Source organism: Sinohyriopsis cumingii, chromosome 17, assembly GCF_028554795.1.
Source record: "Sinohyriopsis cumingii isolate HCF-2022 chromosome 17, ASM2855479v2, whole genome shotgun sequence".
NCBI lineage: Eukaryota > Metazoa > Mollusca > Bivalvia > Unionida > Unionidae > Sinohyriopsis > Sinohyriopsis cumingii.
The window spans coordinates 46,746,071-46,760,086 of record NC_142977.1 but is presented as its reverse complement, the minus strand read 5'-3'; the positions used below and the strand labels follow the sequence as shown (position 1 = coordinate 46,760,086).

The 14,016-nt window shown below is 33.4% G+C and overlaps 2 protein-coding genes across 2 annotated transcripts in view; one reads left to right on the top strand and one right to left on the bottom strand.

Annotated features, from left to right (window-relative positions):
• Positions 1 to 1,509, top strand: part of LOC149778543 (band 7 protein AGAP004871-like) — a 69,189-nt gene extending 67,680 nt beyond the window's left edge. Inside the window, exons 7-8 of the mRNA XM_089939442.1 lie at positions 744 to 822; positions 1,199 to 1,509. Coding sequence (XP_089795568.1) covers positions 744 to 822; positions 1,199 to 1,393 — 274 coding nt within the window. The 3' untranslated portion in view covers positions 1,394 to 1,509. The remainder of the gene's footprint in view (positions 1 to 743; positions 823 to 1,198) is intronic.
• A 2,734-nt stretch (positions 1,510 to 4,243) lies between these two features.
• Positions 4,244 to 14,016, bottom strand: part of LOC149778541 (uncharacterized) — a 63,885-nt gene continuing 54,112 nt past the window's right edge. The window contains exons 5-7 of the mRNA XM_089939441.1: positions 12,341 to 12,494; positions 5,522 to 5,674; positions 4,244 to 4,763 (exon numbers count right to left, since the gene is read on the bottom strand). Of these exons, the coding sequence (XP_089795567.1) occupies positions 4,681 to 4,763; positions 5,522 to 5,674; positions 12,341 to 12,494 (390 nt within the window). The 3' untranslated portion in view covers positions 4,244 to 4,680. The remainder of the gene's footprint in view (positions 4,764 to 5,521; positions 5,675 to 12,340; positions 12,495 to 14,016) is intronic.

Genomic DNA, 14,016 nt, shown 5'->3' with positions numbered 1-14,016 from the left:
ATATATATATATATATATATATATATATATATATAAGAGAGAGAGAGGGAGAATTACCTTTTTAGTGGATATAAGGAAATTGTAGACCGCGTGAAAATTTCAGGAAACATGTTTCTTTATTTTATTTTTATTTTTCTTCAGATCTTACAACATTTAAATAGAATGATTGGAATGAAAATGCTATAGAATTATTGACACTGATAAGGTGAAAACAAATTGTATAAAGTTGTAAATTTCATACTGACCTAAGCTAAGTGGAGATCATCATAATATGTCTAATGGTTTATGCGACTCACCTCATTAAAGCTGTATAATTATTTTATTACATGGTTATACGTAAAGTTCTGATTATTTTCAGGATGCTGAAAATGTAATTTCAAGAAAATGACGGCAAGGAAAACATCATAACGTCACGAAAATGCATCATCATGATTATAGTAAATCATACGATATTGTGTCAGTCAATAATAACGCTATGATCACGAGAATCGCGTCCTAACTTCAAAAGAATATTCTTAAGCAAAGATCTCAATTACAGAAAGACCAAAATTAAAAATAACAGTACTTCCATTAACGAAGCACCATTATTATAAAATTTAAATCGGAGAATTGCTTGTAGTAAATATTTCGATTTTGAACGAATTAGACTATATCGTGTAGATTTTACAGTTCTTTTGTCGCTGTGAGACATCTCCTTATATTTTTGATATGAAACCATTAAGGTTAGTACTTTCTTCCGGCAGCAAAGATGTCCGGCTTCCTGTTCAGCTTCAAAGAGCAATGGCGGCCGAGGCTGAGGCATCCAGAGAGGCTCGAGCTAAGGTAATCTGGTATTGAAATATTTAGTACTACATATATTGTAAATGTAAAATTATGAAATAAATGTTGAACCATCAGTTGGAATGTTTATGTTCGTAATTGAATGTTAGTGATAACGATGTGCAATCCAGTTGGTAGTGGTGTAGCTAAGGATTTTTCGTTATTGAATTGGGGGATTGTAAAATTTGAAAAATTCTAGATTTTTAATTTTACGAGTAGTGATAGTGGTTGTAGTAGGAATAATAGCAGTAGTTGTTACTGTTCCTTTTGTTGTCTTCATCGTAGTAGTAGTAGTTGTTGTTGTTTTCATCGTTATTCTTTTTGTTTCAGAATAGTAGTAGCATTTATTTTTCTTTCTCAATGACATTTTTTTCTTCAGGTAATCGCAGCAGAAGGAGAACAGAAGGCCGCCAAGGCTCTCAAAGAAGCTGCAGAAATCATGACCCAATCCAAAGCGGCATTACAACTTCGATACTTGCAGACACTCAGCACAATATCAGCCGAGAAAAACTCTACTATCATATTTCCAATCCCCATCGACATCGTCAGTCACTTTATACACAATGATAAGTGATATGATTATAATTATCACAAAATTACTTGAATCAGGTTCATATCCTATAGCTTTACCATGAATATGTAGCATAACGTATTGGTAAGGTATGGTATAAATAAAACCACATGTCAGCATTGAAATATTCGTTTTGTAAATTGTCAGAGCATATTATTTAGAGAGCAAGAAAAATTGTATGAACAAATGCACATTATTATTATCATTATTATTATTATTTGCTATGATGGTGATTATACTACTGTTGTAGTTGCTGCTAGTAGAACTGGTACTTGGAGCTAGGGTTGTTCATGTCGTCTTCCTCTTCTATCCTTCTGATATTACTTTTACCGCCTATTCCGACTTATTTACACGATACAGTTAGCTTTGAGGACTAACTTTTACAATTATCAAAAACTACTAGTAGTAGAAACGCTAAGCTATTAATATATATACAGGTTAGAGAATTTTTTTTAAATTTGTACTCTACGGAGATTCAAACCCAGGTCCGCGGGTAAACGTAAACGGCACCCATCGCCTTGCCTACACACACGAGCCCATAATCCCTCGTTTCCGTTGTGTCTGGTGTATATTTACAGTTTTATATATATATATATATATATATATATATATATATATATATATATATATATATATATATATATATATATATATAATTGTTTGATACCAGTTGCTTTTTTGGCAGGGGATGGAGATTGCATACATGAAGTTATTTTGGCCAAAACGCTGTAATTTTTTTCACTTAAGGCATTATCAATCCAAATTAAGAAACAACACTAAACATTATTAGGTTATGTAGTCGATAAGTCGCAAATCATTCTTTAGCATAGTTGTGCTAACACTAATAATACACATCGTGGTGGGGATTAAGACCTATGACCACTGCAAACAGATACAGGGCTTCTCGTCTGCGTACAGAACTTCTCAGCTACGGGAATTCAATTATAAAATAACTCAGTTTTTGAAGTAGTGACGTGGCCGCAGGTACTACAAAGAGTGTGTACAATTTATGTTTGTCTATAAAATCTCTAATCTGTAAGCTCTGGCTCTTAAAACTTCGCTAGAATATTTGTCTCATTTTTGTACAGTTTTATGTATTTTCATCCACCTCTTTAAATATAATGAACCTAATATTTCGGCTACAATGTCCTTGGACAAAGGACATTACTTCAATTGCCTCGATACCAAATAATCTACTTGTATTTCCGTTTCTGGCGCGTACGAGGGTAAGTGTTTGCTCATCCTAAGATCGTTGTTGTAAGTTTTTGTTTTGCCAGGTTTAGCTAGTTTTCACCACCTCAAAGACTGTTCATGTGTTATCAAACCTTTCTGTTTTATAGAGCAAAAGTAAATCTCAGTCTCAGATTCCGGAAATTTCGATCGTTGATAACTGCAACGGCAATAGCAAAACTTCTAGGGCCGTTGCTAGTTTAGTAGTCCGAGTTTCCTCTGACCCTTGCCACCCCATTTTTGACATTTGGACATTTATGTTCGGGTGTAGGTTCATCGAAATATACCTGCATGAAATCGATAGGAATATGATTTATTTTCTCAAAAATCATGAGCATAGCATTCGTCATGTCTTTGATCCGCTGACAGACGAGACGAAAGTACTTCGTTGCTGAAATTTGACCTGGATCTGGCTATTTGCATTCCGAGTCACATGACTATACAACTCTCGTAACCTACATGAAATTGACAGCAGAGGTCATATAGTCACTATTAGTTTAGTTTCTAAACAAATATGCTAATATTCGAAGATGTAGCTTTTCGCCGCCTCATAATTGATTAAATAGTTTTGAAGTTTGCAAAGGTTTGGTGCTAACTTAAAAGAATAAAACAAATTAACAGTTTTTGTCGAGAATTTTCAACAAAATGAAAAGCAAACATATTCAACAGCAAATGTTCCATACTGTTAAAGTGATCCATTTATTTCTCAGTGTCTCCGCTACCTTCCCTTACGATGTAAATTCGTTTATATATTTGTTTCTCATAATGAAAATAATGTCTGGAATGCAAAAGCTATGAAATAAATATCTTAGATAGCTACAGATGACGCCCTATGAAATACGATTTTCTGGCAATGATGGAGATAACTAGATCACGCCAAGCAGGTGCTACCATGTATCCTAACGCCTATGTCTAATACAATGATGACTAGCTCAAGCCAATCAGCTGCAAACTTAGAACCCCACGCGTTCGTCTAATTCATGGATAACTAGATCACGCCAATCAGCTGCAAGCTTGCAACCAAACGTGCGCGCCTTATTAATAGATAATTAGGTCACGCCAAAGAGCTGCTAGCTTGCAGCCAAACGTGTTCACCTTATTCATAGATAATTAGATCATAGACGTGTGGTACGTTCTTCTTTTAATTTGTTATATTTCTCGCCATTATTTTGAATATTTTTTTCCATGTGCCAAAATGTAAATAATAATATGTAATACGTACTTCTCTACTCGTGTTACTAATTGTGCGTGACTGTGTCTGTATGTCTGTTGCTTCATGTTCCTTATTTTTCCCTAGGGGAGATCTTCCCTAAGGGTCGAAGCGTAGAGAAACTGATATTTTCCACGTGCAGTTATCAAAATTTTGAGCCATCATATTTATAGTTGTTTGTGTATGTGTGTGTTTGTATGTGTTGTGCGTGCGTGTGTGTGTGTGCATGCGTGCGTCAGTCTTTAGCGGGTAATGCATATATTATATATAACTAGTAACAAACATTGTAATTAGGTAAACTTTTTGGTCTGCCTAGACACACATTACGCAGTGTATCTAGAGTCCTCTTCTTTCTTGAATACATTATTATTTATTTTTTATAATTACTGTCACGTTTTTCTTGTAAGTCTTGATTGTGAGTCTTATCTTTTATTCAGATATATTAAAGATAGAACAATAAATAAAATTTGCAAGATTCTCAAGATTGGCACGCCCAGTTATGCATGTATTACGTCTATAGCAAAAGCAAAGAGTTATTTGTGACTACATCATAAAATGTTGTTCCACTATGCTACAAGAAATGAACTGTAACTCTTTCTTTGATTTTTTTTTAACCGTCTTCGTTCAGACTTGACCCATAATGAAATTTGTATATATTTAGCTAGTAAATCTTTTTTCTTCTATTTTTTGTGTCACATAATTAATATTGTCTCTTTTTAATTATCTATTAGTTCATGTATCCTGTCACATAACTACAGACTGTGTCACGGGTCCAAAGATTATGAATTCCGCAGAATTAATAAAAAACCAGAGAATTAAAAGTCTGCATCTCCAACCACTTCAAAATGTGCTAGTCAATGATTGGTCTATTTGGCATATACGTCACACATATTTGTCCAATTGATAGGGAGATACAGTTGGTTGACCTTGGCACTGAAAAGAAAAATAAATAAGTTATATGAGATTATTAGTCCTAGATTACGAAAACTAAACAAATTTATATAGTAACACTGATATTTTGGAAGTTTTATATAAATCTTTAAAGAATGAGTGGTTTAGTTAAATTTAGTTATTGAGGTTAGACAATATCGTTGCAATTTTGGAGGCAGGCATGACCGACATATATTAAGATGAACATATTTAAATTAGCAAATAAATGTCACGAATACGTAAGCCTCAAGTCACAAACAACTCGCTATTGTCTCCTTGTGGGTTGCAATAATTCGAGCTTTATTCTTTGTATTGCTTTCATTATATATTTATGTATCATCTACCCCTACTACTACTTCTACTAATGTGGAATAATAATAATAATAATAATAATAATAATAATAATAATAATTATTATTATTATTATTATTATTATTATTATTATTATTATTGTTATATGGGCTTAATAATAATAATAATAATAATAATAATAATAATAATAATAATAATAATAATGTGGACTTAGTAGAGTACCTAATCTTTAGAAGCTCTAAGTGGTTTACAATATTAGATAACACATTAAAATTTATACAATGGGAAGATCACAAAAACAAACACTATGAAATTAGAAAACAAAAACATGTTGACTAAGTAAACATTATTAAGTCTTTAAGTCTGTTCTTGTAGTCGAAAGATGAGATCAAGTAAACACTACGGTGAAGAAGACCAATATTATTAAGAAATGGTATCTTTAAACTTACTTTCTGGGCAACATAATCCATATTGTAAATTGCACGTGTATAACAAAGGACAGTATCCAGCACTTCCACAGGTATACAGGTTGAATCCTGACCTTAAGGGAGGTCCGAACGGGCATGTTTCGCCAGGCAATGTAAGGTTGCCATTAACGATAACTGAAACGACATATTAATGACAAAATAACTTACCTTCCGCTATTTCTCTAACCTTCTTATTATAATAATTTTTTATTTAATCAACGCGTTAGTCATTCAGTCAGTTCGTTAGTCATTTGGTTCATTCGTGAGTGAGTCTGTCAGTCCATAAGTAGATAGGTAGGTTAGTTAATTTGTTAGTTACATAGGTGGATAATGGGCTCGTCGGTCTGCTGTGTATGTAGTTGGGTAAGTAGGCAAGTAGCAAGTATGATGATTATTTTAAAGACTCTTTCACAAAGTGACCAAATAAGAAAACAAATGCTCAGGACTTTGCATCCTGGTGTTATATATATATATATATATATATATATATATATATATATATATATATATATATATATATATATATGAGTGTTTTGAAACAGTACTACAGAAAAATATGCATCTAAAGATATCAAGTCATCAAAAGTTTCTAGATCTATAAATTTTCATTTTGAATTATTGAGTGGATTGAGTGTCGGATTGTTTAACATTATTTCAAACTGAAGAGAGTACATGTATTGAAATATAGACTGCAAGGTAGTCGTACGTATTTTGAATGAAAAACCACAATGCATTTTTTCCACTCTATTTGCGTTTATTAAATTTGAACTAAAAACTTTTTGTTATGTCTGCACCAAAATCAGAAATCAACTTATTTACAGAAAATCTCTGGCAGCAGGCTAGCGGATGCTTACGGAGCAGATTGCCACCGTGTTGGGTTCAGCCCATTTTTGTTTTGTTTCGTACGATAAAGTCAGAACAAAATCCGGGATAGTCGATCATGAGAGTGTTGGAAATGTAAATGTAAACTCAGACATTAAGGTAAAACAGTAGGAAGAAAATCTTTAACAAAATACATTGTTCATACTTTTGTACGTACAATAAATGTAATTCATATAATCTCACCAATTTTCTTACATTGCTGCTATAATCAATAAAGAGTTGGATTAACGACGCTAGCAAGGTCGTTCCTTTAATCTTAAAAGACATCCGCATACGTACCTGGTGCATTTAATACCAGTGTCAACTTTTGTGTTTCTCTCTTTTATAAACTCAGTAATTAGTAAACAATGAAGAGAAGAAAAAAGAATGAAAGCAGAGAAAATGGGGTTTTCAAGATTTATTAAATACAAACCGGATCCTTCATATCTGGATTTTAAATATACCAAGCAATGGGTACAAAATGGGCAGGGAAAGTACGATCTTTTAAAATTATCAAAAAATATGAATTTATGATTGCAAAACGTTGGTTCTCAACACTGTCCGATCGAAAGAAGGTCCAGCTGCCGTCCTCACTCAAAACGTAACCGACATTACCCAAAATTTCCGAAATACTGATATGCTTTGATTCGCAAAGAAAAGACATGATTTTACAACCTATCAATGGAAAGCGGCTTAGCTTCGAAAAGCGAGACACTTACGCAAAGATTTTTTTTAATATCCTGACTGAACGAAACGTTCCTTGCAACACGCACGTGTAGTATTGAAACAAATGTCCTTACGTCGCAGTATGTACATTACGTTATACCGTGTATGTCTGCCATCTTCTGTAGACTGTGTCTCGCTTTTTATCATCCATTGGATAAGCCTAATGAGTCAGGTGTGTGTATCAAAGTTTGATTGTATATGTGTAAACAAAATATCACATCATATCCGCCAAGACTTAACTTATTCTCAACTGTTTCTTTTTTTTAAAATTTAAATGTAAGCTTAATTTTAATTGATTTACAATATTAAATTTATCTCTGTAAGATTTACTTCCCTTCCTTCCTGCCACATTATGTGTCTTTAAAGAAATAACTTGAGACAAGTCTTGCCAATGAGCGTCATCAGAAGATCTGGCGATGAAGTTATTAATTATTCTACACATTATTAATCTATCATCAAGAATAGTTACAATTTCAAAATTGTGGGAAAATGCAAGCCTTTCAGCTATTTATAAATAAAAAAAAGATTGTAACTCAAATCTAGGCAAATGAGATCCAGGTAAACATCGCCCAGTATATGTTCTGCCACAGCTTTCAAAAGCTGAAGGTGAATTCTTTCATTCTCTGTTCTACATTTATTTCACAAACAGTCGTCCCTTCTCTTCCGTCCAATCTAGCTTCAAGGAGTTCCACCGATTAACTTCATAAACAAATTCAAGAATGGCATGTTGGTGGGGAATGGTAGATCGTGAAATAACGAAAACCTTTGACAACAATAATGACACCTTTCTTTGGCATAAACTAAAACATTATAGATTATGTACATGGAAAATGAGTTATTCTAAGACTGGGTGGCGTACTCTTGCAGAAAAGCAAAGAATACAAAATCTGCAGTTTAAAAAATATTATCAACAATGAGGCTACGGATTATATAACCGATTTAATCCCACTCTTTTCGCGAGCATTCTGTTCCAAGCATTTGGTAATAGGCAAGATATCAACCAGGTTAAAACACAAACGCAGTTCGCTGAATTATGATTTATTTATGAATAATCTTATCACCAATCATTTACCGCCCCGGTGGCCTAGTGGTTAGAGCGTCCGCCTCGGACGCGGGAGGTTGTGGGTTCGATCCCCGGCCGAGTCATAACAAAGACTTACAAAAATGGTACTAACAGCTGCCTCGCTAGGCGCTCAGCATTAAGAGGTTAGTGTTAGGACTGGTCGGCCTGGTGTCAGGATAATGTGACTGGGTGGGACATCATGCTACATGTCTGCGGCATGATGCCCCAGTGCTAGACATCACTATAAACTGCCACACTGCAGACATCGTAGCGATATGACTGAAATTTTTTTAAAGTTACGTTAAAAATCCAAATCACATCACACATCACATCACATCACCAATCATTTCTGTTCTTGTGGATTTCCAATGGAAAACGACCATCATTTTTTTCTTGGAATGCACGCTATATAATGAGTCAAAAAAAAATGCTTTATCGCAGATAATCAGCAATGAGTATTAAAATTGATGCCGGTACACTTTTATTTGGGAAGAAACCTTACCACCAGAAACAGGCATTTTGCTATCCAAAGAAATGCAGAAATTTATTACTGAAACAAAAAGATCAAAAATATATGAATATGTTTTATTCCATTATTACTATAGTTAAATCTGTATGTACAGCACCAAACACTATCTCTTCGCTCCTATCCTTCTTACATCCCTCTCATTTCATGTGAATGAACGTAGCCTTTCTTGACTTTTTCAAGAACTCTTGCTTGCATGCTTGTTAATTAATTATTTATATTTATAATGGTGAGAAATTTATTAGTTGATAAACTTGTTTCCAATCCTTTTTCCCTGTATCCATACATGCGATCTTCTTGGCAACAGAACATATTTAAACTAAACTTGTAAAACAAAGAAGAAAAACTGGTGTTAAAGATAGAGGTCGAAAATGAGACGAGTGAAGGCAGACATTACCAAGAACCAAGATCTGAACGCTTTACATGGATAAATATAGTTCTTTTTGCAGATGATATTAAACCATAATTATCCATGTTTAGCTATCATATAAACTGAAATTAAAATGTTTGCTTTGACAATAAAACCAGTGCGTTATGAAAATAATTGATTGAAGCAAATTTAATGACTTCCGTGCCTGGTGATATACATCATCATGAAAGAATGCGTGCCTCCTCAATACGCTGGCCGTATAATAATAATAATAATAATAATAATAATAATAATAATAATATTATTATTATTATTATTATTATTATTATTATTATTGTTAATATTTTAAACCAGCAATATTATGGTAACTGTAGATAAATAATGTGGGATGAATTATTAAAGTTATGAAGAGTTAAACCTGCCCTCACCCTTATTTTCATTATTATTATTATTATTATTATTATTATTATCATTATTATTATCAATTTCTGTTAACCAGCAACATTATGGTAAATAGAGATAAATACTGTCTGCAGGACTGAATTATTACAATTGTTCATTGTCAAAACTGCCCTCACCCTTATTTTATTAATCTGTAAATCTTTCTCTTAGCAGAAATGATCATCATGTCATGAGTTATTCAGCTGACATGTGGACTTTCTAATGCCGTAAAATTTAATACAAATATCTAATTAGCAATTCAAAAACAATAAATGTCAGATGTAATCATACAGCAAGACATTTCATAGTGTGCAATCCAAATGTCAAACACGATACACTAATATATTGTACATATAGCTTGATGGGTTGAGCACTGGTGTGCAAGGTATTTTCATGTTTCGTTGTTGTTGTTCTGCAAATTCCACCACATTCTGAAGAACAAGTGCCATGCACATCGATGTAGATCACCTCGAGTATGAAATTTAAGCCTATCCAAAGTAAATACGATTACGGTCAAATGGGAGAAATTTTTTGCCATATAATTTGCAATTGCCTCGTTCCTTCCCCATCTCCAATTTATTGGCTGCTTCCTCAATGAAGTTATTGCAACGGCTTCAGCGCCACGTACTTCCATACACCAATTACGATTATCCGATGGTTGCGTGGCAGATTTGTTTACGGCACTTGAAACACAGGATTGACCATATCATACTGAGCTAATATGAGGCAAATGCCTTTTCCAGTAAAGATGAACTGGTCTGTGAGCGTATGGAACACGCGACCCTCTTTAATTACGAGTGATACCGCGACTATCACGATTCTCCGAGTTACTGCTTAATTCGAAAAAGCTGTGCATATACATTACCCTAAGTTCTTTATTCCTTTGTAGACGATGATCGCTTTAGTTATGTACTTCAGTGTTTTTAATCAAAATACAATATGCTTACTCTCTTTGTGCAAGAGTTTGCCAATCAGTTTCAGCAATAGAGCTGTCAAGACCAATAAGTATTTCAGCTTCAAATTGGTTTCTTTCTCTAATCTATCGGAACGCTCAAAAGAGCAAATTATTTCTGCCTTAAGAAACATAGTCTGAAATGGACGAATGAACACACACACACACACACACACACACATATATATATATATATATATATATATATATATATATATATATATATATATATATATATATATATATATATTAAAAAAACATGGCTTTTAAAGTGTTGGTATAAAGCAGTTTGATATACCAATACTGGTATATCAAATAGTGATCCGCGTACGGCGCAATAATACGCATACAAAAACATTCTTGGACCCGTGTGATGTTGGGTCTATTCCTATACAGCAATGATGAATTTCCGCTCATTAGTTATTAGTGAGGGATGAAAATAACGATGAAAGGTAATAATAATCCCCGTTTTCTAAATGAATTAAACATGGTACACAATTTACTCTCAATACCTTCTCTTTCCGTTTTCCCCTCCCCTCTCATGCACGAGGGACAAAATATCCAGAAATCTTGAGTGAGAGAGAAAACGAAATTGGGCTGGATAAAAAAGGTAGAAACTGAAATTGCACCAGGTAAATTACAATATCGTTCTTCATAACGGTATGTTTACACTTCCCTTAGGACCTATCTAAAGTGTTTATATAATCAATAATACAAAGTTGCAATTGTCTGTCGGCACAGTAAGATAGACGTCTTGGTTACGGTCACACGTATGTAATGTATTTAATGCTTTCTTGATGTTGTTATTCTTTCTTAAACCTATTATAAGGTACTAAATTTTTTTTATTTTTATTAATTAAATATAAAAATATTCAAAGGCCGCCCCTTCTCTCTCTCTCTCTCTCTCTCTCTCTCTCTCTGTGTTGACCTGTTGACCATCGTATCAAGATAAGGGCGAAAATCCACGAAAAGACGAGAATAGATTATTTTCGTTTATATAATACCACAACATCTCTATAAAGAATGATGGAAAATGTTAAGTCAAACCGACCAAAGAGAGAGAGAGAGAGAGAGAGAGAGAGAGAGAGAGAGAGAGAACATATTTATGGTCGGTAGTAACGTTAATTAAAGCAGAATAATGACTTAGATCAACATTAAGAATATAACAATATTTTAATTACCTCTTGTTCGTTCCTTAGATTCTATTCCACGCTAATTTCCTTGCGCCTGTACGTCAATGCATTGATGAGAGTTCAGTATTCAAGAATCAATGTGTATGTAGGCCTAGTGCTCTACTTTCTTCATTAAAACCATCTTTCATGCATAACTCATAAGTGTAACTTATATTGATTTAATCAATGTAAATAAAAATAGAAACACAAAAATGAAAACAATCAACTTATCAATAAGAAAAGTGTGAGGTCATTCACCCAGTCAATGCACAGCTGCCTCTCGTCAATCTAACTCTGTTCAGATGGCAAATAAATGTATTTGTATGTGATGTAAATAAAATATATGTTTAGTATGCACACAGTATCAATGATGTACCACTCGTTGTATACATTTTTCATTGAACGGAAACGAGGCCTCGTTTCATTTTAATGAAATGTTTTTACATTTCATGCTATCTCATTGATACATCGTACATAATATATATATATATATATATATATATATATATATATATATATATATATATATATATATATATATATATATATATATATATATATATATATATATATATATATATATATATATATATATATATATATATATATGTATGTATGTATGTATGTATGTATGTATGTATGTATGTATCGGAGATATAAATGTCAATGTTTTAATGTGTTTGATTTTACCTGAATTCTGTGCCTTCACGATTCGAAAAATAATCGGTTCGTGTCCACAGGTGCGTGCTAAGAAATCCCCGGCTACCGCTCTTACATCACGCGGGAATAACTGCTCGGCCTCTCTGTATACAAAGAGCTCATTTATTTGATGTATATACGGATGCTGAAAAAGGATGAAAATTATTAAAGAAAAGTTATTGTGGTGATGATAATAATGACGATGATGATGTAGTTATTATTATTATTATTCGTAGTAGTAGTAGTAGTAATAGTAGTAGTAGTAGTAGTAGTAGCAACGATTTTATTCACCCAGACAGAAGTATGAAAGGTGTATGAATAAAAGTCCAAATAATATTACAAATACATCACTCTGAAAATTCAGATTTTGTCAATGTACAATTTTGGTAAAACATGAGCTTTTAAATCTTCAAAATGTTATCCGAAGTAAAGGTTATTTTATATGGAGCGATATAAATTCATACAGAAAGCGTATGAATATATGCATGTTTTATTTATATATTATGTCATATAGTATATGCATTGGGCAATAAGGCAGTCTACCTTGAAGATCTCATTGTATTTATATAACATAAATCTGTACAAAGAATACTCTTGGATACTAATGATAAGCAAAATAGGTACTAGAGGGAACCCTATAAATATTAATTGTGTGCATAAGTAGGTATCAGAAGATAAATTTGGATATTTATAGGAGACATAAGTAGTTAGAGGATACCTTTTGGATACTAATGGTAGATAGATCCAGGTATTATAAGAGTATCCTTTGGGAAATAATGGTAGACAGATGTATGTATTGGATGATACCCTTAGGATACTAATGGTAGACAGATCCAGGTATTCAACGAGTACTCTTTAGTTATCATTGGTAGACAGAAGTAGGTATTTAAAGGGTATCCTCTAGATACTTATAGTAGACCTATCAAGGTCTTAGAGGATACAATTTAGACCTTAGTTGTAGACAGAAGCATATATTTGATGATACCCTTTTGATACTAATGGTAGACAGATCCAGGTCTTAGAGGATACAATTTAGACCTTAATTGTAGACAGAAGTTGGCCTCAGGGCATGTTAGTGTTGTTAAGGCTAGGGAAATGATTCAGAGCAGTGTAAGATCTCTAGATATAGAGTGAGGAGTTACGATCTATTTCCAAAGTATTAATAGTTTTACTGACCGCTCCGGTGGCCTAGTGATTAGAGCGTCCACCTCGGATGCGGGAGGAAGCAGGTTCGAACCCTGGCCGAGTCATACCAAAGACTTAAAAAGGGTACTAGCATCTGCCTCGCTAGACGCTCATCATTAAAAGTCAAGTGTTAGGACTGGCAGGTATGTTGTCAGGATAATGTGACTGTGTGGGACATGATGCTACATGTCTGTGACATGATGCCCCAGTGCTTGACATCACTATATACTGTCTCACTGCAGACGTCGTATTGATATGACTGAAATTTTTTTAAAGCTATGTTAAAATCCAAATCACACTCACACTAACAGTTTTACATGTCTCTTGAATGATGAAACTTGTCTCTAAATTTTCTGGGCTTATTTACTTTGGGATGAAACCACTCAGGATGTCTTAGCTATTTCACACGTGTCGTTGTGACAAAATTATATGTGTTTAAGACATGTTGAAATGCAGAGTGAAAGTTTGCAAGACATGAGTCC